Source organism: Mesoplodon densirostris, chromosome 7 (assembly GCF_025265405.1).
Source record: "Mesoplodon densirostris isolate mMesDen1 chromosome 7, mMesDen1 primary haplotype, whole genome shotgun sequence".
In the NCBI taxonomy this organism is placed as follows: domain Eukaryota; kingdom Metazoa; phylum Chordata; class Mammalia; order Artiodactyla; family Ziphiidae; genus Mesoplodon; species Mesoplodon densirostris.
This window is the reverse complement of record NC_082667.1, coordinates 28507183-28530224: the sequence shown is the minus strand read 5'-3', so window position 1 is coordinate 28530224 and position 23042 is coordinate 28507183. Positions and strand designations below refer to the sequence as shown.

The 23042-nt window shown below is 35.3% G+C and overlaps 1 protein-coding gene across 1 annotated transcript in view; it reads right to left on the bottom strand.

Annotated features, from left to right (window-relative positions):
- DCDC1 (doublecortin domain containing 1) overlaps positions 1-23042 on the bottom strand; it is a 472935-nt gene that overhangs the window by 141975 nt on the left and 307918 nt on the right. The window contains 2 exon segments of the mRNA XM_060105173.1: positions 19070-19227; positions 19629-19760. Coding sequence (XP_059961156.1) covers positions 19070-19227; positions 19629-19760 — 290 coding nt within the window.

The window sequence follows — 23042 nt, the reverse complement described above, 5'->3', positions numbered from 1 at the left end:
GATGCAGGGGACACGGGTTCGTGCCCCGGTCTGGGAAGATCCCACATGCCGTGGAGCGGCTAGGCCCGTGAGCCAGGGCCACTGAGCCTGCGCGTCCGGAGCCTGTGCTCCGCAACGGGAGAGGCCACAACAGTGAGAGGCCCGTGTACCACAAAAAAACCCCAAAAAAACAAAACAAACAAACAAACAAAAATTAAAAATAGAGTTACCATATGATACAGCAATCCCATTCTTGGGCATATATCTGGACAAAACTATAATTCAAAAAGATACATGTACCCCAATGCAGCACTATTTACAATAGCCATGACATGAAAGCAACCTAAATGTCCATTAACAGATGAATGGATAAAGAAGACGTAAACGGAATATTATGCAGCCACAAAAAATGGAATGCTATTTGCGGCAACATGCATAGACCTAGAGATTATCATATTAAGTGAAGTAAGTCAGAGAAAGACAAATATCATATGATACCACTATGTGGAATCTAAAAAAAAAAGATACAAATCAACTTATTTACAAAACAGAAATAGACTCACAGACATAGAAAACAAACTTATGGTTACCAAAGGGGATGGGGGGAGGGGAAGGATAAATTAGGAGTTTGGGATTAACATATACACATTACTATATATAAAACAGGTAAACAACAAGGACCTACTTTATAGCACAGGGAACAATACTCAATATCTTTTTTTTTTTTTTTTTGGTACACGGGCCTCTCACTGTTGTGGCCTCTCCCGTTGCGGAGCACAGGCTCTGGATGCGCAGGCTCAGTGGCCATGGCTCATGGGCCCAGCTGCTCCACGGCACATGGGATCTTCCCGGACCGGGGCAGGAACCCATATCCCCTGCGTCGGCAGGTGGACTCTCAACCACTGCGCCACCAGGGAAGCCCTCAATATCTTGTAATAACCTATAATGGAAAAGAATCTGGAAGAGAATATATACATATATATGTATAACTAAATCACCTTGCTGTACACTTAAAACTAACTCGACATTGTAAATTAACTGTACTTTGATTTAAAAAAAAAGAACATAAAAAAGAATAAGTAATTAACAGATGACTACATCTTTTCCCCAGCTTCCCCTTCAGTAATCTCAAGAGCAGACTGTGTGAACAAGACAGCATCTAAAGAAAGATCACAAGGAGTCAACAAGCTTGCGTGCAATAGGAGATGGCAAAGAATCTCACCCCCTACCTCAAGGATCAATTGAGACTACTTCCCCCTTTTCCCTTTAACAACTTTCATGGCCCAGCAGAATCTTCAGAGTTGGTTCTGGGACATGAGTCTGTCTTCTTCCCAGGTTTCCATCCTCCTGAATAAAGCAACCTTTCCTTTTCCAACTAACACTTGTCTCTCCAGTATTGGCTTTCAAGCAGCGAGCAGCTGAACCTGAGTTCAGTAACACATAGATCTATAAAAGCATTCTTTGAATGGGAAAGACACTGCTGTGGACATTCCTGCTTGTGCTATGCAGCAGCCTTCACCACCCTCTGGCAACCCACCTCTGCTTTCCTTCTTGGTACCAGCTCTCCCTTAGTCTCAGGTGGATGTGGTTCCAGTGAAGCTGACCCCACCACCAATGCCAGGGTTGGAACATGTGACCTGGGTCTAAGCCAATCAGCACATCTCAGGGATCCAGTCTGGAATGGAACCTGACATTACAGAGGTTTTGTTTAAAATTTGAAGACTTTTGCTGGTACTTCTGGGAGGTTCTGTGGGCCTGAAACCTGAGATCACTGAAGGGCAGAAGCTGCTGACAGAAGTTTCTTCCTCATCAACCTGGAAGGCAGAACTGAGAAAAATGGAGTCTAATCGTGTCAGTTGAGCACCTAAGCTAAAATTTCCCCTGGGCTCTTTTCAGATTTCATGCTTAAATCAGTTTTCACTGGGAATTTTATCATCTGTAACTGAGAGTCCAAATCAATGTAAACAGGCATTAGTTATATTGTTGAGTTCTCAAACTCTTGATGGTCAGTAAAATGGAAAGCCCCATTACAGTTATTATCATTACATGACACGCAAATGTTGCGTTTTTTCCTCCCTTCCATCATCACCCAAACCCTACTCTAAGTACTGCGTGCGATATTAAGAATTGTGGCTGTTTGGACTAAACTGTTAAGACTGTTAGGTATGTAATTTTTAAAAAATTTTGAACACTCCATAAATGCTCTCTTCTGTTTTTTCCTTTCTATGCTAGTGTTGACCATGACAGGAATCCTACAGTTAGAAGATAAATGAAAGAATTATCTAAACTAGTTCTTTACCTGGAAGCAGCAGGGTAGTTGGCAGAATTCTAAAAATAGTCCCCAAAGATGTCCTGCCCTAATCCCTGGAACCTGTGAATATGAGATATCACTCCCTTGATTATGCTACATAATACAGCACAGCTGACTTTGAGGTAGGGAGATTAGCTGGGTGAGCATCATCTACTCACAGGAGCCTCTTTAAAAGCAGACTTTTCTCCAGCTGGTGACAGAAGGAGAAGTCAGGTTCAAAGCACGAAGAGAATTTCACACGCCATTGCTAACTTTGCATATGGAATGAGTGCACAAGGAATTTGGCACTATCTAGGAGCTGAGAGTGGCCCCTTGGATGATAGCCAGCAAGGAGAGTGGAACCCAGTCTTGCAACCACAAATAATTGAATTTGACCAACAACCTGGGATGGTTTGAGAGCAGATTCTCTCCCAGTGCCTTCAGATAAGAGTCATTGGCCTATGAAGCCCTAAGCAGAGAACCCAGAAAGTCCACTAGGACTTCTGACCTAGAGAACTGCAAGATGATAAATGGATGATGTCTTAAGATGTTTAGTCTGTGGTATTTTGTTCCCCAGCAATAGATAACTAACACAGGCAGTTATTACTACAGTAGCATGTGATGCTGATGTTTTAAGACAATGATTACCCGATAATTTGGACTTTAATTATATAGTGAGAGAGATGTTAGAAAGATATATATTTTTTAACCTTGGATTAGTGAAATATGGCATCCCAGGAAATTACATAAGTATTTTACAAGACGTAATTATAATAATATGAGACATGTCTCACTAACACACACACACATTTTTCTACATGTATTTCCTATGAGTAAAACAGGTAAAAGAATCTTAAATTTAGGAATTTAATTTTCACTCTTCCTAGTCAGAGAAGTCTCTGCTTGTCTGACCCACTTCTTATGAATGATATAAGGTAAGGTCTTCCCATCTCCCACAACTTTATTGAATTTGACCCTATTTTATTACTCTTATGGAGAAATGGACTTCCAATGTAAGTCTCTAAATAGCTTAGCTCAGAATTCTCTATTAGAAATATGCTAAACACCTCCATCTGCTGTTAGAACCAAGAACTAATTTTGTAGCGACTTTGTAGCTTGCTTTTTTTTTTTTCTCCCATAGCTTGCTTTTTAAAAATGTTAATATGAACCACCATAAATTTAGAGAAACACCTGGTGGCTAGTTCTGATGGTACATTTCTTTCAGAGGCTTCAGAAAACTACTCTTTTTAAAGAAGCAAACAAACAAAAAAATCTTTCTTCTTACAAGTATTGAGCTAGCCTAGATCAGGAGCACAGTCAAGTAATTTTCTAAAGAGCTCTCCAGCTACATGTAGTCTCTGTTCTTCCTAGCCCTGGATATTTCCACTTGGGAAAGGTTTGTTTTCTTTTTTAAACATTTCATTTTGAAGTAATTATAGATTCACAGGAAGTTGCAAAGAAATGTACAGAGAAGTACTATAAACTCTTCCTCTAGTTTCTCTCAATAATAATATCTTTTACAACTATGTTACAGCATCAAAACCAAGCAATTGACATTGCTGCAATCCACAGCTACTATTCAGATGTCACCAGTTATGCATATGCATATGTGTGTGCTCATGTGTGTAGCTATAGGTAATTTTATCACATTTGTAGCCTCATGTAACCAACATCACAATCAAGATGGTCAAGTGTACAATCACTACAAGACTCCCTTTATATCCACACCTATGCCCTCCCTCATCCTTAACTGCTGGCAACTGCAAATGTGTTCCATATCTCTATTGTTATGTTATTTCATGAATGTTACATAAACGGAATCACAAATTGTGTATCCTTTTCAGATTGGCTCTTTTCACTCTACGTAATTTTCTTGAGGTTCATCCAAATTGCTGTTTGCATCAATAATTCATTTCCTTTTATTGCTGAATAGCATTCCATGTTTAACCATTCACAAGAAAAGATCTTTTTTATGTTTTAGTATGAAGCACTCACTACCTGATGGTCTCAGTCATATTCAGGGAATAAGTGCATCTTGGAAGCCACATATGATGTGTATCAAATAAACACTTTTCCCAACTTATCTCTGAGCACTGGAAAATTTTTCAACTGTCAAGTTTTCACACTGGCAAGGACATGAGTTCAATTATGCAGAGCCAGATTCATTTAAAAGGAAAAAACTAAAAACTTTCCAAATTAAGATTCCTATTAACCTTAAAGAATTCACCGGCCTCACTAAGAAAGAAAAATGTTGATATCTGTGAAAATAAGGGTACAAGAAGAGAAAAATAATTTCTGGTTACTCTGGGAGAACTTTTACCTGCTGGAAAATTATGAACTACCTCATGATGAAAGCTTTCTGATAGATATTTGAGCTCACTTAAATAGGGATTAGAACCATCCTAGGTTTCTAATAAAATGGGCCACATGTAAAAAGACCCACTCTCAAGTCAACAGAGCTGGATGGAAATTTTCTCAAGAAAAAGCTTTTCATGGTCACACATCGTTGTTAGGGGAGCCATCATTTCATAACTAAAAAGGAATCGTACTGTTTCCCCTCATGAAGTCCCTTGCATTTACTTTCAAATGAAACAAACCCCAACTATCCTCCTAGGAAGGACTCCTTTCCATAATTCTTCCAAACACTCAGCCCTATGCTCTTTCTTCATTCAACTCATGACATCTGTGAGGTGGCACTTCTCATGTACTGCTGTGGGAAAATTCTATTTGAAATTCATTTTTTATTTTATTTATTTTATTATTATTTTTAACATCTTTATTGGAGTATATGCTTTACATTGTTGTGTTAGTGTCTGCTGTATAACAAGGTGAATCAGCTATACGTATACTCATCCCCTCCCTCTTGCATTTCCCTCCCACCCTCCCTATCCCACCCCTCTAGGTGGTCACAAAGCACAGAGCTGATCTCCCTGTGCTATGCGGCTGCTTCCCACTAGTTATCTATTTTACATTTAGTAGTGTATATATGTCCATGCCACTCTCTCACTTCATCCCAGCTTACACTTCCCTCTCCCCGTGTCCTCAAGTCCATTCTCTACATCTGAGTCTTTATTACTGTCCTGCCCCTAGGTTCTTCAGAACCATTTTTTTTTTTTAGATTCCATATATATGTGTTAGCATACAGTATTTGTTTTTCTCTTTCTGACTTCACTTTGTATGACAGATTCTAGGTCCATCCACCTCACTACAAATAACTCAATTTTGTTTCTTTTTATGGCTGAGTAATATTCCATTGTATATATGTGCCACGTCTTCTTTATCCATTCATCTGTCGATGGACACTTAGATTGCTTCCATGTCCTGGCTATTGTAAATAGTGCTGCAATGAACAATGTGGTGCATGACTCTTTTTGAATTATGGTTTTGTCAGGGTATATGCCCAGTAGTGGGATTGCTGGGTCGTATGGTAGTTCTATTTTTAGTTTTTTAAGGAACCTCCATACTGTTCTCCATAGTGGCTGTAGCAATTTACATTCCCACCAACAGTACAAGAGGGTTCCCTTTTCACCACACCCTCTCCAGCATTTATTGTTTATAGATTTTTTGATGATGGCCATTTTGACCGGTGTAAAGTGCTATTTGAGATTCTTATTATGAACAACTACATTATGTTCCAAGTTTCTATCTGTTGTTTACTGCCGTTTTGTTTATAAGAGCAAAAAACCTAGAAACATCTTAAAGTCCTATAATGTGGCACTGGTTACACAAATTTAGATCTCACTAAAGAATGATAATATAGGCATATATTTAATTGTGGAAAGATGTTTACAGAACCTATTAAAGTCTGTTTTTGTATTGTCATTGTCAGACACAAAAAATTAGCATATCCTCATTTTTGTAAATGTAACTATGACAATAACAACAAAATATAAACAAGAGACATTAAAAATGTATTTTTCAGTTTCCTACTTATGTGTTTTTTCAGTTTCCTTTTATTTTCTATTTGTTTTCTTTCCAAAAGTTTAATGATAAACATGAGTAATAAAAAACAGTAACAGTCATAAAGTTTTAATCTTTTCACCTTGTCTTTCCAACCACAGTTCAATTTTCTTGAGAGCAGGCTATCATACTTACTTATTTCCTCCTACTTGGTGATATAGGAAATTTGATATACCCAAGTCCTTTTGTCCACAAAGGCTAAAAACACATTTTTATAGCATGACTATAGTTTATCACCACTAATTTATTCCATTGTGAATATACATATTTAAAATATGCATATTCCTTCAGGTCTGAGGGATTTTTTTTTTTTTTTTTTTTTTTTTGTGGTACGCGGGCCTCTCACTGTCGTGGCCTCTCCCATTGCGGAGCACAGGCTCCGGACGTGCAGGCTCAGCGGCCATGGCTCACGGGCCCAGCCACTCCGTGGCACAAACCCATATCCCCTGCATTAGCAGGCAGACTCTCAACCACTGCGCTATCAGGGAAGCCCATGAGGGATATTTTTTAAAAGACTTATTCAAATACTATATAGTATAATTCTCTACATCCAATGAAAATTCAAAAACTACTTTTTGAACAACATTAAAAATATAGCAGTGCACAGCTTCTCCCCAGTAAGATTTCAGAATTTTTAAAGGCAGGAATTGCTTTGTATCCTTGTGATATTTTACACTCAATACTAATATCAATACTAATAATAGCACATTATTATCAACATAAGAGCTACCATTTACTGAGTATTTACTGTGAGCCAGGAATTGGGCTAAACTTTTTTTTTTTTTTTGGCCGCTCTACACGGCTAGTGGGATTTTAGTTTCCAGACCAGGGATTGAACCTAGGCCATGGCAGTGAAAGCGCCAAGTCCTAACCACTGGATCGCCAGGGAATTCCCTGGGCTACACTTTAACATTTATGATATCATTTAAATTTCACAATAATTATTATCCCCCTTTCATATATGAGGAAACTGAGTATCAGTGATACTAAATAGCTTACCCCAAACCACACAGTGAGTACTTTGAAGAGCTAGGACTGGAAGCCAGGTCAATCTAAGTCCAGATTCTGAGATGTCAATTAGGAAGCTATCTCATCTCTCTTAATAAGCATTCAAAAGCATTTATCAAATGAATCAATGAATATAAAAATGAGAAAGTAACATTATTTATCTATATAATTGACTCTCAGGTATTCTCAAGTAATATAACAGGAGAGAATACAGTGAACAAAGTTTAGCAATGGAAGCTACAGATTTAAATCTTGATAGTAAAATCACAAAATCAAAAATCTGTGTTCTGAGCATATGAATATTACAGTATTATTTTGTCTGCTCAGTTGATCCTCTCACCTCTAATTCACAGAATGGCCCAATTAGAGACATTGTCAAAAAAGAATGGACCATGACAAACAGATGATAACAATTCAATCAAAAGACCTGTCAGTTAGTTGCATTCAGATGGATAAAATTATGCGCAATTGAAATGATTATATGTACTATAACGTAATTATTCTTAAATAACAATTTAATATAAAATTACTTATTTTTCATAAATATTTGCAGAGATTATTCATTATCAAAGGACGATACTTGGTATTTATCTTTTAAAAAACAAAAAAGGTTGTAAGATAGCACATGTCATAGTTTAGCTAACTCTGTAATCCAATTTTGAAACATGAAAACTAAGGATGGCTTGTGTTTTCAGAAAGAAAATAAAATGCTGTTAGAAAGTAGAAATTCAGGTCCCTTATTTGATCACCTAAGTTATAAACTTTATAAAATAGAAAATAAAAATAGTAACAACAAACCTCATGATCAATAAAATTTCCACAACCATAGTCAGATTTTCACTAGTGACTTGGCAGGGAAATGCTTCATGATACGTCATGAAAATCATGGACTGTTTGTATATATTTTTATATTCTTAGTGTCCAACAAATTTGGGGGCAGAAAAAAAGGTACTTAAATGAATGTTCAACGATTGAATAAATACAATCTGGACAAGAATCAAAGGTGTTTGTTACAGTGCAATTGATAAACTTGAAATATTGGAAACTGCCTAATTGTTCAATAACAGTAGAATGATTGAGTAAATTATGGTAATATTTTAGCCATAAAAACCAAATGGAAAATTTATAACTGAAAAAAGTACAATAACAGACATTAAGAACTCAACATATGCATTTAGCAACAGATTAGAAAAAGTTGACGAGAGAATTAATAAACCAAGAGACAGGTCAAAAGAAAATATCTACACTAAAGCACAAGGAGACAAAAAGTAAAAAATACAAAATGAAGCATAAGAGACATAGGATTTACAGTTTTTTAAAAAGTTCTAATATACATGTCATTAGTATTCCTTCAGAGAAGAGAGAGAAAAAATGCAGCTGAAACAATATTTGAAGAAATAACACAGTAAGCCACTGATTCGAGTCCTAAAATTCCCAAGTATTATAAACACAAAATAACAATAACACCAAAAAACTACTAAGGAAAATCATAGCAAAACCCAAATATACAAAGAGAAAACCTTAAAGTCAGTCATAGGAAAACAACGTATTGCCTTCAAAGGAGCAATGAGATTGATACATGACTTCTCAATTGGAAAAAAAAAAATAGAAGCCAAAGACAATAGAACAATATCTTCAATGTGTTGTGAAAAAAAAGCTGACAACCTAGAATTTCACACCCAGTAAAAATATGAATATGAAAATATGGAAGTGACAGATAGATATTTTAAGACAAATAAAAATGGAAAGAATATATGACCAGCAGACCCACACCTAAGGAGATTTTAAAGGATGTTCTTTAAAGAGAAGGAAAATGATTCCTGATGGAATTCCAGAGATACAGAAAGAAATAAAGATGAAAAGAAGGGTAAAATGTGGCTAAGTCTAAATAAGTATTGATTAAGAAAATAATAGGGCTTCCCTGGTTGCGCAGTGGTTGAGAGTCCGCCTGCCGATGCAGGGGACGTGGGTTCGTGCCCCAGTCTGGGAAGATCCCACGTGCTGCGAAGCGGCTGGGCCCGTGAGCCACAGCCGCTGAGCCTGCGCGTCCGAAGCCTGTGCTCCGCAATGGGAGAGGCCACAACAGTGAGAGGCCTGCGTACCGAAAAAAAAAAAAAAAAAAAGAAAAGAATAATTTTGATTTTTTATAGAGTTTGAAACACTTACAGAATTAAAACATACCCCAGTATCCAGTCAGAAAGTATATAAATGGAGTTTAGAAAGAGTTCTAAGGTCTTTGTATTGTCTGAGAAGAGGTAAAAACACTAATTTATATTAGATGATGATAAGTCAAGAAAACATGTATAATCCCTAGAACAACCAGTAAAAGAATAGTAAAGAAAGTATAACTACCAAGATAATTGGGAGGAAGGGAATGAAATAAGGAAAGTACTCAATAAATCCAAGAAAAGGTAAAAATAAAAGAGAAAATAGAATATAGAATAGATGGAACACATAGAAATCAAATAGTAACATGTTAGATTTAAATCCCAAAATATCAGTAGTTAGGTTATAGGTAAATGGACTAAATACTTCAATTAAAAGACATAGATTGTTATACTGCAATAAAAAACCTATATGTTTTCAATATGAAGATAAAATTTGAAAATTAAAGGATACAATAATATATCAAGCAAACACTGACCAAAAAACTGGGGTCATTATAGTTAATTTGAGACAAAACCAAAATAAACTTTAAGTTAAGAAAAAGGAGGAATTCCTAGGGATAAAGAGGAACCTTCCATAATAACATAAGGTTTAATTCATCAAAAAGATGTAACAATTCTAAAATTGCATGCACCTAATAAATAGCCTCAAATTATAGAAAATAAAAATTCATAAAACTAATAGAAAGAGAAATAGACAAATCCACAATTATAGTAGAAGACTTTAACCATATTTCTCTAAAATATCAGTAAGTACATCCAAGAATTGAAAACGCATTTATCAAACTTGACCTAATAGATAGAACACTGTGCCCCCAAATTGCAGAATACATATTCTTTGTAAATACATATGGATCATTTATAAAAACTGTCCAAATATTGGGTAGTCCATAAAGCAAATCTCAACAAATGTCAGAGCTGAAATCATACCAAAAATGTTCTTCCACCACAGTGAAATTAATCTAGACGTCAATAATACACATACCAACCAGAAGTGTTTCATATATTTGGACATTAAGAAATATACTTCCAAAATTCATGGATCAAAAATTATAACAAAATGGAAAAGATAACAAAAATATAACATTAAAATTGGTGGAATGAAGCTAAAGCCATGCTTAGAGGTAAATTTATATCCTTAAAAGTATATATCAGAAAAGAAGAAAGGCTGAAAACCATCAGTGAAAATAGGCCTTGCAGAGGGTAGGATTTTAGGTAGGAAAAATGAGATAAGGGCATTTTGGTCAAGCAAACCAGCATGAGCCAAGTACAGTCATCCTGGGCCTGAATAAGTACAAGGGAGGTTCTGAGACAAGAAAACAGTGCGGAGCATCTGACAGTTGATGCTCTGTAGGGAACTTAACTTAGTAGGGAACTGGTAAAGGCTGAAGAATTGTGAGTCTGTGAGTGAGATGTTCAGTCATACTTCAAAAGCATATCACCAGGGAGGAGTGTTCAGGTTGAACTACTTTCTCTCTATAATATACTCATCACCCTCCCTTTATTGTAGTGATTTGTTTAATATCTCTCTTCTCTGTTAGACTCTGTAGGGGAAGTTCTGTGAGGTGAGAAAGTGTACCTGTATTTTCAGTATTGTATGCCCTGTGCCTAGGATAGTGCTTAGAATATAGAAAATGCTCAATAAATATCTGTACATTAATAAAGGATGAAAGAAAAGAGTGATGTAGAAATCAGTTAGAAAAACCACTGTAATAGGCTCAGTTTTGGACTGACACATGTGTAGGTCCTATAGGGCTATGGTCATCCAGAAGACAGTGAGGGTCTTAAAATGTATATATGAATGCTCAGACTAGCTCCCTCTCTGTTTTCTTATTTCCATTAATCACACTACTTCATTCATGCATCCATTCAGTCATCCATTCAACAACCTTTTATTGATTATCTACTATGTACAAGATATGTTCTGGCTCTGGAGGTACAGATGTGAATTAAAAAAAGTTCCTGCTGAAATGGAGTTTACATTCTAATGGGACAACACAGACAGTAAATAAAAATGTATAGGGCAGGTAGTAAAAATGCCTTGAAGAAAAATAAAGCAGGGAAAGAGAGTGACAGAGTGTAAGCACGCTCGGCAAGTCTGAAAGAAGCCAGGCTGGCTGGAGCAGAGGAAGGGAGGGGAGAATGGTGTTCAGGGAGATGGCATGGGCCTTGTAAAGTAGGACCATGTAGCATATAGTAAAGACTTTGCTCTCACTCTAAAGGAAATAAAAAGCCATTGGCGTATTTGGAGCTGAGGACTCCCATGATATGACCTATTAATATGAACGTGTCCCTCTGGCCATTACATGGAGAATGGATTGTAGGGGGACAAGGGTAGAAGGAGACAGACAAGTTAGGAAGCTAACCTATGGGTTACTTTGACTGCTTGAACTCTGTTCTCATCCAATTCCACATACTATAAGCTAATAATACCTCCACCACCCGTCTCCTCCTTGACCATCCATATTACTCAAATTTAGAACTTTGTTACCTACTAGTTTCACTATGATAATACTAGACAGACATTCTAGTTTGGGGGCTATGAGTTTGAAGAATGTAGGAGCAGAGTTTCCTATTCATACCTTGAATAGCTTTATAGACAATATTGAATAAAACAGGAAGATAAGTAGAACATTTTTTAAAATGGAAATTAAGCAGCAGAGTTGAAGGTTTGGGTACCTCATGGCAGTGAGAACAAAAATTCATCATAAAATGCTTATTTGAAAGCCTTTGATAATTTCTGAATTAATACACATTTATTGATATAAATCTAATCCTTTGGAATGCTTGATTTTGACTTTGTTTCAAAAAAAGCAGGTGCAATTAGATTATTTGTTCACTTTAATTCACAGAGAACATGTGGGAATTAATTTTTAAATATACCAAAATGCAAACAGGTAACAATATCAGCCAAAATCAGGCTGTTAACTTTTCTAATTAAAAAAAAAGTATTATAAGCATACCTCTGCATCTCTGGAACACACAATAATTTCATGTTCTTAAATGCAACACAATACTCTTGTATATAGTATAAAAGAGCTAAAAGCTAATGCTTAAAGCTGAGCATTTCAACAGTGAGGAACAGTAATATAACCTAATATGAGATTTTATTCCTGGGAAGCTTAATTGGATTTAGTGAATATCAAAGGCAATTAGTATATTTACATTTGCCTTTATTGGTAAGAGTTCTAGAAATAAGAATTTGAGTGTGGCAATTTAAACAGTCCCCTTTCCTTAAAAAGACAGAGTTTGCTATTATCAAAACCGATTCGTGCATTCACTGTCTCTACAAAAATTGTGTTGATATGTGATAAACAACATTAGAAGAATGTTCTAATCAAATAAGATGGTTACAGATTACCATCAACTATATGCAAAACTACACAAATGATTTAATAGAGTAATAAATCCTATGCTATTGACTACTCAAGAAAATCAGAATATGACTTTCAATTTTTAATATTTTTTTACAAATTATAATTATATAGACATGATCATTATTTGTCTGCTTAAAGAATTTCTCATTACTATTAAGTTACCTTTCTCTGAAAAGCAGAAGACTAGTTCTGTTAGCAAGCGCATCTCAAACCTCTCACTAAGAGGGAAAAACCCTGAATGTGGTAAAAAGCATGTCACTTCTTTCAAGCTTTATTTCTTCTATTCTATCAAGGGGGAAAAAAGCCTTAAAAAAATTGACCAATGCAGTATAGTTTGGATTTATATTCTATATTGGAAGGGTAAATATAATAAAGTGAGTACCAAATGCTCAGGGTTTATTCCATGCCGATTGCAGCCAGACTTAATTATAGTAGAAGGATGGATTTTATAGCAGTTGTAAAAATGTAAATAGGCTTTAAAACTGATTCAGGAATTACATTTTATAGATGAAGCTTTGATTTTAATTTAAACAATTCTCTTAGGATATAATAAACATTATTCAGAATGTTCTGCTTTCGTTATGATTGAGATAGTAGTGATACTTTAGGAAACCCTGGGACAGAAACACCTGTTTCTTATCAAATTACTTTTCCTAATGATTATAATAATTTTATGCACTAGATTAACTTTAAAATGTAAATATTACAATATTTTAAAGTTTAAATTATTAGAAACATCTTAAAAGTAGCAGTGGAATATGTGCACCAAATATGGCATATTCTTACCTATTTTAGTCTATGTATTCCTATAAAGCATCTACATTAAAAATGCTTTTCATAACATATGTTGATTTTTGTCCTATTGCAAATATAATATTCAATTATTAAAATTTTAAAAATAAACAATAAATAAAAATTTTAAACTCAATAACAACTGTTAATGTTTTGATATATTTCCTTCAGGTGACCTGCCCAGCTGGTTAGTTATCTATCTTTCTTTACCTTTTTCTATATCAAGCTACAAAAACACTAAACATATTTTATTACTTGCTTTTTTATTAGTATCAAAACTCATGAGACATTAAAGTACATTTTTAATGAAAAAAATCAAAGAACTTTAAAATATATGTTCTCTTTGGGAAGAGTGAAGTACATGCCAAGTTGAGTCGTGAAGAGAAATGTCAATATGATCCGTGGCAGCTGCTTACTTCCCTGGGAAGGAAGGGGCTGGTTAGGAGTACAGTAGCTAGCAAACCCCTCAGCGCTCGACAAAGTCACTAGTGGGAAAAGAACAAAGGCCTTTCCAATGCAACTAACACAGATGTGCCCAAAGGCAAACTGTCAGAAACAGTTAAGATGACAGCTACTCACAGTTCATTATTTCCTTCTCACAGGTCACTGGGTGACAAGCTGGGTTATTGTGCTTTGTCGGCTGTCCCAGTCCTTCCCCACCCCCTATTCAATTTAAATAAGGGTAAAGCGCTCCATCGGATAAACTAATGTAAACAAACACATTCCAGACACTTAAAGATGCCAGAATATGGCATTTATTTTATTTCGGACCAAACTTTTAGATTTAAATGTACACACAACTCACTTTATCCAAGTAAGAAGAGAACCACATTTCTTCATCTCACTGATAGAGGAAGCAAAAACATTTTACACAAACAAAAAATATAACCTATCATGTACTAAGAATCCTACATGAAAGACCTAACACAGTAGAGGATTTTCCTTTCTCTTCAATGGAAAAAAGAATTTCTCCACATTAAAAAAAAAAAAAAGATAAACAATTAGATGCTTTCTACAAGTGTTTTAAATATATTAAATGAAATGATTCTGTAGATGACCTGGTTTGTGATGATTGCTGTAGGGTTTTTTTAAGGATATAATTCAAAGTAATACACCAATCAAAATGGCAATAGTTTAGTCAAATCTTTTATGATGTAATACACATAAAATTTTAGTAATGACTTAATATGGCTACTCAATATGATGACATTCTGTTATGAAATTAATACAATAAAAATTACTAGGAACGAGGACTAAAACAGTGGTTAAAAGCATTGTCTATAGATGCAAGTGGATATGGGTTCAAATCCCATCTCCCCTACTAACTAGCTGTATGACTGGACACATCTTGAAACCACTCTGAGCCTCAGTGGCTACATCTTTATGGTTTATAAGAGCATCTCCACCATCAGGTTATCATGACAATAAGTAAATTGATCTATCACATCATTACAAGAATAAGTAAGTACTTAGAATAGCAGTTGGCATATGGTAAGTATTCAACAAATGACAGCTATTACCTGTCACCAAATTTAGTATATACAAAGCTGAACTGAACCACCATTCAAGGTGTGAAATACCTTGGTTAATCATGACAACTTATATTCATATTATTAGAAAGAGGATTTAAAAAATCTCAAATCCGATCAAGTGCAAGCCTCTAAATCAGTAAATCTAGACTACTGAGTTCACTAAGAAATCAGAAGTTCAGTCTCCCTTAATATTTTCAACCTCTTATTTAGTCATCACTGAAAGCTGCATATACTGATTTATATTTTATCATTCCCTTTCTAAACTGTTCCACCTTATTTAAAGGTTCCTTTCTAAGATATCCAGTCAAAATAATAGGCCCAATTGGAAAGGCTAAAGATCTGGAATAATCATTAAGAAAAGAACATGAATGGTCAGGCAGAACAATATAGAGGTGAAGAATAAAACTTAAGGTGCAGATAGGCCTGCCTTAAATTACTAGCTGGAAGGCCTTAGCCAAGTAAGTTAATCTCTCTGTGCCTAAATTTCCTTATCAGTAATACAGAGATTAATACCTCTGTTTTACATACTGTAACAGGAGCAGGACACTACGGGGCCTTCCTGTGACAGACCCCTCCCTCCACATCCTCTTGCTTCAGTTCTTCTCTGAAGTACCTAGATGATAGTATCTGATGCACATTTCCTGAGTTGTTTTTTGTTTTGCAGATGCCAAAACCCCCACCAAATGGAAGATATTAACTTCCTGATAACCATGAGCATGTAGCTCCCAGACCTACTGAAGCCTGAGGATTGATAATATGACACAGCCCTGTTACCTCACCATCAACCAATCAGAGAATTGTGCACAAGCTGATCACATACCCTGCAACTCCCCTCCCTCACCTGGCCTTTAAAAATGTTTTCCTGAAACCCATTGGGTGTTTTGAGCACTAGCTGCCCTGGACTCCTTGCTTGGTGCCCTGCAATAAATACTGCACTTTCCTTCACCAAAACCCGGTGTCAGTAGATTGGCTTTACTGCATGCAGGCAAGTGGACCCAGTTTCTCACAGGTTATTGGAAAATAATGCACATAAAGCACTTCAGCAAAGTCAGTATATATTATTATTATTATTATTTTTTTTTTTTTTTTGCGGTATGCGGGCCTCTCACTGTTGTGGCCTCCCCCGTTGCGGAGCACAGGCTCCGGACGCGCAGGCTCAGCGGCCACGGCTCACGGGCCCAGCCGCTCCGCGGCATATGGGATCCTCCCAGACAGGGGCACGAACCCGTATCCCCTGCATCGGCACTTGCGCCACCAGGGAGGCCCAGTATATGTTATTAATAATCAAATGTTATCTTTCCTTTTCACTGTTACCTGCCAGTAGCTACCTATCTCTGTGTCTTTCCCCAAATTTGGCTACTTCTGATTCTCTCCTTCCTTGGCTACTTTTAAAGAAGTACATACATTTATATCTTCATATCTTTTTATTCAATTATATATTCTTTTTTTCAGACTATATGCTCATTAATGTTTTCCCTGGTATTCTAAAATTCTATTTCTTTTTCCAATTTTCACAACTCATATCATTTCACATTATTTCTTTATTTCTTGCAGTGATTTTATTCTTTATTTCATAAAATTATCATTAATAAAAGCAAGACAATGTGAAGCCTTCTTTTAAAGCTGTGATAATATAATGCACTGATTCTCTTATATTTGGAAAGCATGCAAACCTAACAAGACAACCTAAGGTTCAAAGCAGTCAAAATGTCAAGTTCAGTACCATGTCCTAATTTTGTCCAACAACTCCTTCCAAAATGGGAGGAAAGTAATTGCTCTAAGTACTAACTCTTTCCTCAAAATAACTTTATTAAGGAACAGAAAGAGAAGGAGAGAAACTGAAATTACACCTATTGTGGTAAATTGTGTGGGTGGAGAGAATGCAGGTAAATCCCTGTGGCTTTAAGAGAAAAAAAGAAGGCTGGAAAAGTTGCTGTAGCCTGAGACACAAACTCTGAGGAAACCTCACTAAGAAAAGGGTCCTGGGAAATTTCTTATTAAATAAAATCCAAAATAGATTTACCAGTCAATTTCCATTGACTAAAAATCACAAATCAATACAACCCCCATTAAAAACTCTTTTCTACCCCTACTTGTTTTCAGAACATTTTCACAACTCTACCTATTGAGCACTTACTACATTCCTGAAATTTAAAGACATTTAATTCTAAAAACTCAAACAGTATTGTGATATGTTAACTGATATTAACAGCTTTGTTTGTTTTGGGATTTTTTTTGCCTCACATTTCCTAATACTACATTCTTTTCTCCAAAGTTCCATCATCAGATTACATTGCTTCAGGGAAGATAACAACAGAATACATTAGAAAAATCTCTAAACTACCCAAAGCCCTCAACCCTCAAAAAAATAGATAAATAAATAAAAATTAAAACTAAAAAAATTCCAGTCTGGGGAAGTCATAGGGAAGTAGATGGATTATCACTGGGGTTCCGGCACAGTGACCCACCAGCGCCAGCATGCGACAAACACAAAAGTCCCATATAGATTTCAGAAATTTGAGAGCAGGAGGAAACTGTGACTCTTAGAACAGAACCCTGGAAAATGACAAGCCCCTAGCATTCTTTCAAGAAGGATAGAGTACAAATGGCTGCCGAGTGAGCCTAGAGAGATAGGTCAACAACGACCTCATGAAACCGTATTTGAGTTCCACAGCTACCCCAGTGTTTTACATGAAAACTTCAAAGACTGCTCCCAAGGGACTTATATTCTAGTGACCTGGCCTGGCTGCATAGCTGCGGCCTTGTGATTGTGTTGTGGAGCATCAGAGAGTTGAGAACCTTATGTACGACTGAAAAACAAGTATCGGGGGTGGAAGACCTGCAACTCTGGTTTTCATACAGGTCCAGGACACCCCCATACTATAATACAGTAAGATACTAAATTTGTTGTTTTGTTTCTGCCCTATCTTACTCAAAACAACAAAATCGAAGGATTTAAGGGATAAATAATTTAGAGAGAAAATAAATTGAAGAGTCACTTTTGTTATTAGGAAAAAAATATTCCCCTCCTATCAAAATCTGAAGCAGGAATATGTAATTTAAGAATATAAGATAGCTTTTAGTTGAAATAAAAAGTTATATTGCACACTTTAAACTTACACAATGTTATACGTCAACTATATCTCAATAAAGATAAAAAAAATTTTTTTAAAGAAATTTAGAGACTTTTTTCTCTTTTTTCATGCAATTGACATTTTTATGTACCATTAGAATATTTAAACTTAGGAATTATCTTGAACTTTACTGAGTATGATAAGAACTGTATTAATCCTTTAAGAGTATTTCAATCAATAGTTAATTTCAAACAATTGTATATTAAAATTACAGTTTATAAAGTCACTTTGTGATTTACAACACCAAGCCCAACAAAATAATAAGAGGAATAAACTTTAGTTTTCCAGTTAAATAAAGAGAATCAGAGAAATAATTTTCATTTTCCAACCAAGGATGATCTTCAGTTGGTTAGCAAAATCATTGATGTTAGTTTTATTCCAGTAATGTAACTATGTCAATTTGTTAAATTATCACTACTTAAGACCATCTACTGTGCATGTATCCCCAGGTCTAAACATAATATTCTCATCGTGGAACATAGTAAGGATTGTCTATGAGTGTGCCCTTCTTTAAGACCTTTTGGTATTCTCCAATTAGATATATGCTCAGTACTACCTTACCCTAATTATGTTATTCCAGAATATTTTACTGAGATCCCAAGATAGCAACCCTTCCTAAGTATACTTATAAACAATACTGTACAACAATCTTCAATGAAATACACATAAATGTCACCTCTCTTCATCAAATGTGACCCGAAAACTACTGTGCTTGAAAGCCAAAGGGCTTTTGAGATATTTCAATAATCTTCAAGAAATCAATCTTACATGAAACTGAAGGAAAACATCGAATGTCATTGAGCAATAAAGCTCCATTCTGTCAGTGCCCTACCTCTGAGCAGAAGCCTTAGGATGTTTCTCTTCCAGTTTCTTCACCAGTGCCACTGTCAGCTCCCCTGTCTCCCCAAGAGAACCTTCTGGCATTAAGTGGGTCTCTGAAGGCTCTGGCAGCTGCTTCAGACCAGGGATACTGGCACTTTTTTGCAGAACCTAATAAATGAAATATAGGAATAATGTAGCTAATTTTCATTGAGTGGAAATATCTAAACTATATATGCCAAAAATTTAACATTGCACTTTTCATGGTTCCTTCAGCCTTCTTCATCCAGCACTTAAACCATTGGTATGTGGCCAGAACAAAAGAAGGCAGTCCTAAGAAAAGCTAGTGTGTCACCATCTATTTAATAAAATAATGTTTAGATAAATATACATAGAAATGTTTATATAAATATAAATGTGCAAATAGATGTTTATATAACACATATTAAATATCAATAACCCTAATTTGTGAATTCGTTTTTGCCTCCTGAAAACAACCCAAACATTTTTTCTCGTTTCAAAATACATCGTAGAGATCTATTTCTGTCTTGCCTCTGGCTCACTACACTGACCTCTTCTGCTAAGCTGCTGCCATCTTCCTGATGAGCTGTGGTCCAGGCACCATGGTGAAGGTGATACTCTGTCTGGGTCACATCATGTGCATTTAGCTCCTCTAGGTAGGTCAGAACAAACTGAGGATAAGCCTGTAGGAAAGGAAAAAAAAAATGAAAGTAGTATCAGCCTTATAAGCAACAGCAAAAACTCTATACAACTGGAATGATGGGAGGATAAATTAGATTAATAGGAAAAAGGTCTGGCTAATGAGCTTTATATTTTATTGTCAATTTCAGATCAAAATCAAGCCAAATAACTTTCATATGAAGATTTCTAATTTGTTGTTTGATCTGCTCAAGTTTAACTAGGTTGCTAAATATTCAAGCCTTCTTATATACTGATAACAATGTCTAACATTTATTGAGTTATTTCCACATAAAAGGTATTATTGTAAACACATTATGTACATGTAACTTGCAATTGCTCTATTTTTTGGGAATATTCAATTCTGCCACAGAAGACAAGAAAACAAATAGGATGAATGAGATTCATTAGCTGTATTAAGCATAGATAAGTAAATTAGTAACCTGAGAAGTGTCAGACAGAAAGTGATTAGAGCATATGTCTATGAACATAGATAGAAAGGGGTAGAAAGACAAGATAGTCATGACTTACCAAATAACAAGCAAAACAACAAATATTTATGATACACTACATATAAATTAAGCACATGAGACACAATAATCATGAGATCTTTAACTGGCCACCCATTGCTGACTCTCATTTTGGATCCTCTGCTGGATAAAATTCACAGCTGCCCATAGGCTACCTGGGAAGCACAGCTTTGGCCAAGTGTACTTGCAACCAGCTCTGTCCTGGAGCAAGTGTGCATCATTACTTCACACACATTTCATCTGTTAGACCCTCTTGCTCAAATTTCAACTCTGGTCCTTGTAACCACAGCAGCAGCAGGGAAGGGTGATGCAACACAGAAAGAGGATAAGTCGATACTGCAGAGATTCAGGTAATGTGGCCCTTCAACCCATTGCACTTTAAGCATGTTAATCTAACCCATCTCTCTTCCCATACATTTTATTTTGTGTTTTAAATTGATTTAATAAATTGTGATCTGAATATTTTAATTTGGGGTCTGTGCACCTTTCTGTTCCATGAACTCAAGGATAGCCTATCTAGGAGCATACTTGGAGTTTACCATTGCATCAGAGTAATTTCCTACATAACAACATATTTACATTTTAATCCTTACAACAGCCCTTTGAAATAGGTATGACTATTGTGCTCATTTTAAAGACGAGGAAACAAACACAGGGAGGTTAAAGCAACTTGCCCCTCCAGCTTGTTTACTAGTTAATCCTAGATATGCTGCCTCAAGTATTATATAAACTTCTTTTTTAAAGTGTGGAACTAAAGTTTTAACAAAAAATATGGGGAGGTGTCCAGTGGATAATTAAAGAGTACTAAGGTCCTTATATTATTCTAGAAAAAGAGATATTAAATAACTTTAAACTTTGTTAGAAAATGTATAACTAAAGAATGTTCTAAAATTAGGTTGTGGTAATGGATACAAAACCCTGTGAATATACTGAAAAATATTGAATGGCACACTTCAAACAGGTGAATTGTATGGTATGTTAATTACATTTCAATAAAGCAATTTTTTAATGTAAGAGATTCAATAAAAAAATAGAAATACACAGTATACCTGATGAAGAAGTAGAGGAAAAAAAGAGGGAGGGGATTCAGAAAAAGTCAGGAAGAAAGGTAAAAAATACAAATTAAAAGCACAGTAAATAGAAATTTTTGTTGAATTAATCAATAAATGACTAACAGAATTTTAATATGCATTCCCTTTGACTTAACAAACACACACATACATACATTGCTCATTGCAGCATGGTTCTTACTTGTCTAAGTGTGTATCATCAGGAAAACTTTAAGAGATAAAGTAGATGTGGATGTCAATATGGAGAGATGGCCACAATATGTTATTGAATGGAAAAGATAGGTCACAATGTTTTACATATAATATATATAATTTACTTATACACATATACATACATAATTAGATTTAATATATATGATTACATATAATATATATAATTAATCAGAAACAATTAATGATAATCTTTGAGGAACAGGTTAAAGAGGTACTTTTGCTTATTCAGTTCTGAATTATTGGAGGGTTTTTTCATAACATATACTACTTTTATTATTTAAGCAGAAGCCCTACTATACATAGAAATATATGCATAATTTCTGAGAATATACTCAAAAACCTGCTATTAGTGTATAACTCTGAGAAATAGGATTAAAGTTTGAGAGAAAGAGACTTTACTTCTAATGAGTATATTTTTTCAAATATTAATTTCTATATGTGCATTTATTCTTTTATTAAAAAATACTTTTTAAAAAGGCCCAATTTAAAATAGTGTCTTCACTGTATATACTAGTCAGATAATCTTGGAAAGAGATTTTTGAATCACTAAGCTAACCCAAAAACATTACAAAAAGAAGTTTACCTAAAAAAATTAGGATTCTTATTTTACCTTGAAGGCTGTGTCACATCTATTTCATTATATTATTTTCTCTTGTGTCAGTTCTTATTGTCTTAGAAATATCCAAGACAATTCAGCAGAAGTGAATATGATGGGCAAAGGGAAATAGATTATTTTACATTGGTACTACAGTAAAGTATCAAAGCCAAAATTCAGCAACAAAGATCACAGTATTTTCAATATGAGAGGGAACATGAGTAGTAGGATATAATATTGAATATATTCCAACCTCTTATATTGTGATGCTATTTTCATGTTTCACATCCTCTAATAGAGGTAAAGACATTTTACATAAGTTTATTTTTGAGGTGTATTGCCCTCTTACTGGAAAGAATGTGTACCTAGCACATGGGGAAATTTAATATATATCCAATGAGATGGATAAAGAAGGGCCCAAAAGGTAGAGCCATGATGTGTCTAACATTCTGACAGACATAGCAGAAGTAGAGGCCAAAGACGAAAAAAAAAAAAAACACTCATGGGCTTTGCTTCCTAGAGTTGACAGTCTAGCAAAGGTGGCAGACATACACAAGTAACACGATGCATTTGGAAACATTTATGAGTTGTTCTAGCATTTTCCCTTTGGAATCATTCTAGACCCTAGGTGATGGCTATTCAAACATTTTGATACCATGGTTCTTTATTATTCTCTACTCCAAGACCAAGTTATCTTGCTCTCTAACTAGGTACCTACTAGTTCAATCATCAGACCACCAGTATAAACAACTCCTTCCTCCAAAATCTGGAATTGTAATCTTGTCTTCTAGGAAGTTAACAGCCTAATCTTTTGACTTTTCCTCCCTTCTAGTGCATCTGCACATCACCCTAACTTGACCTTTAATGTACTAACCCTCA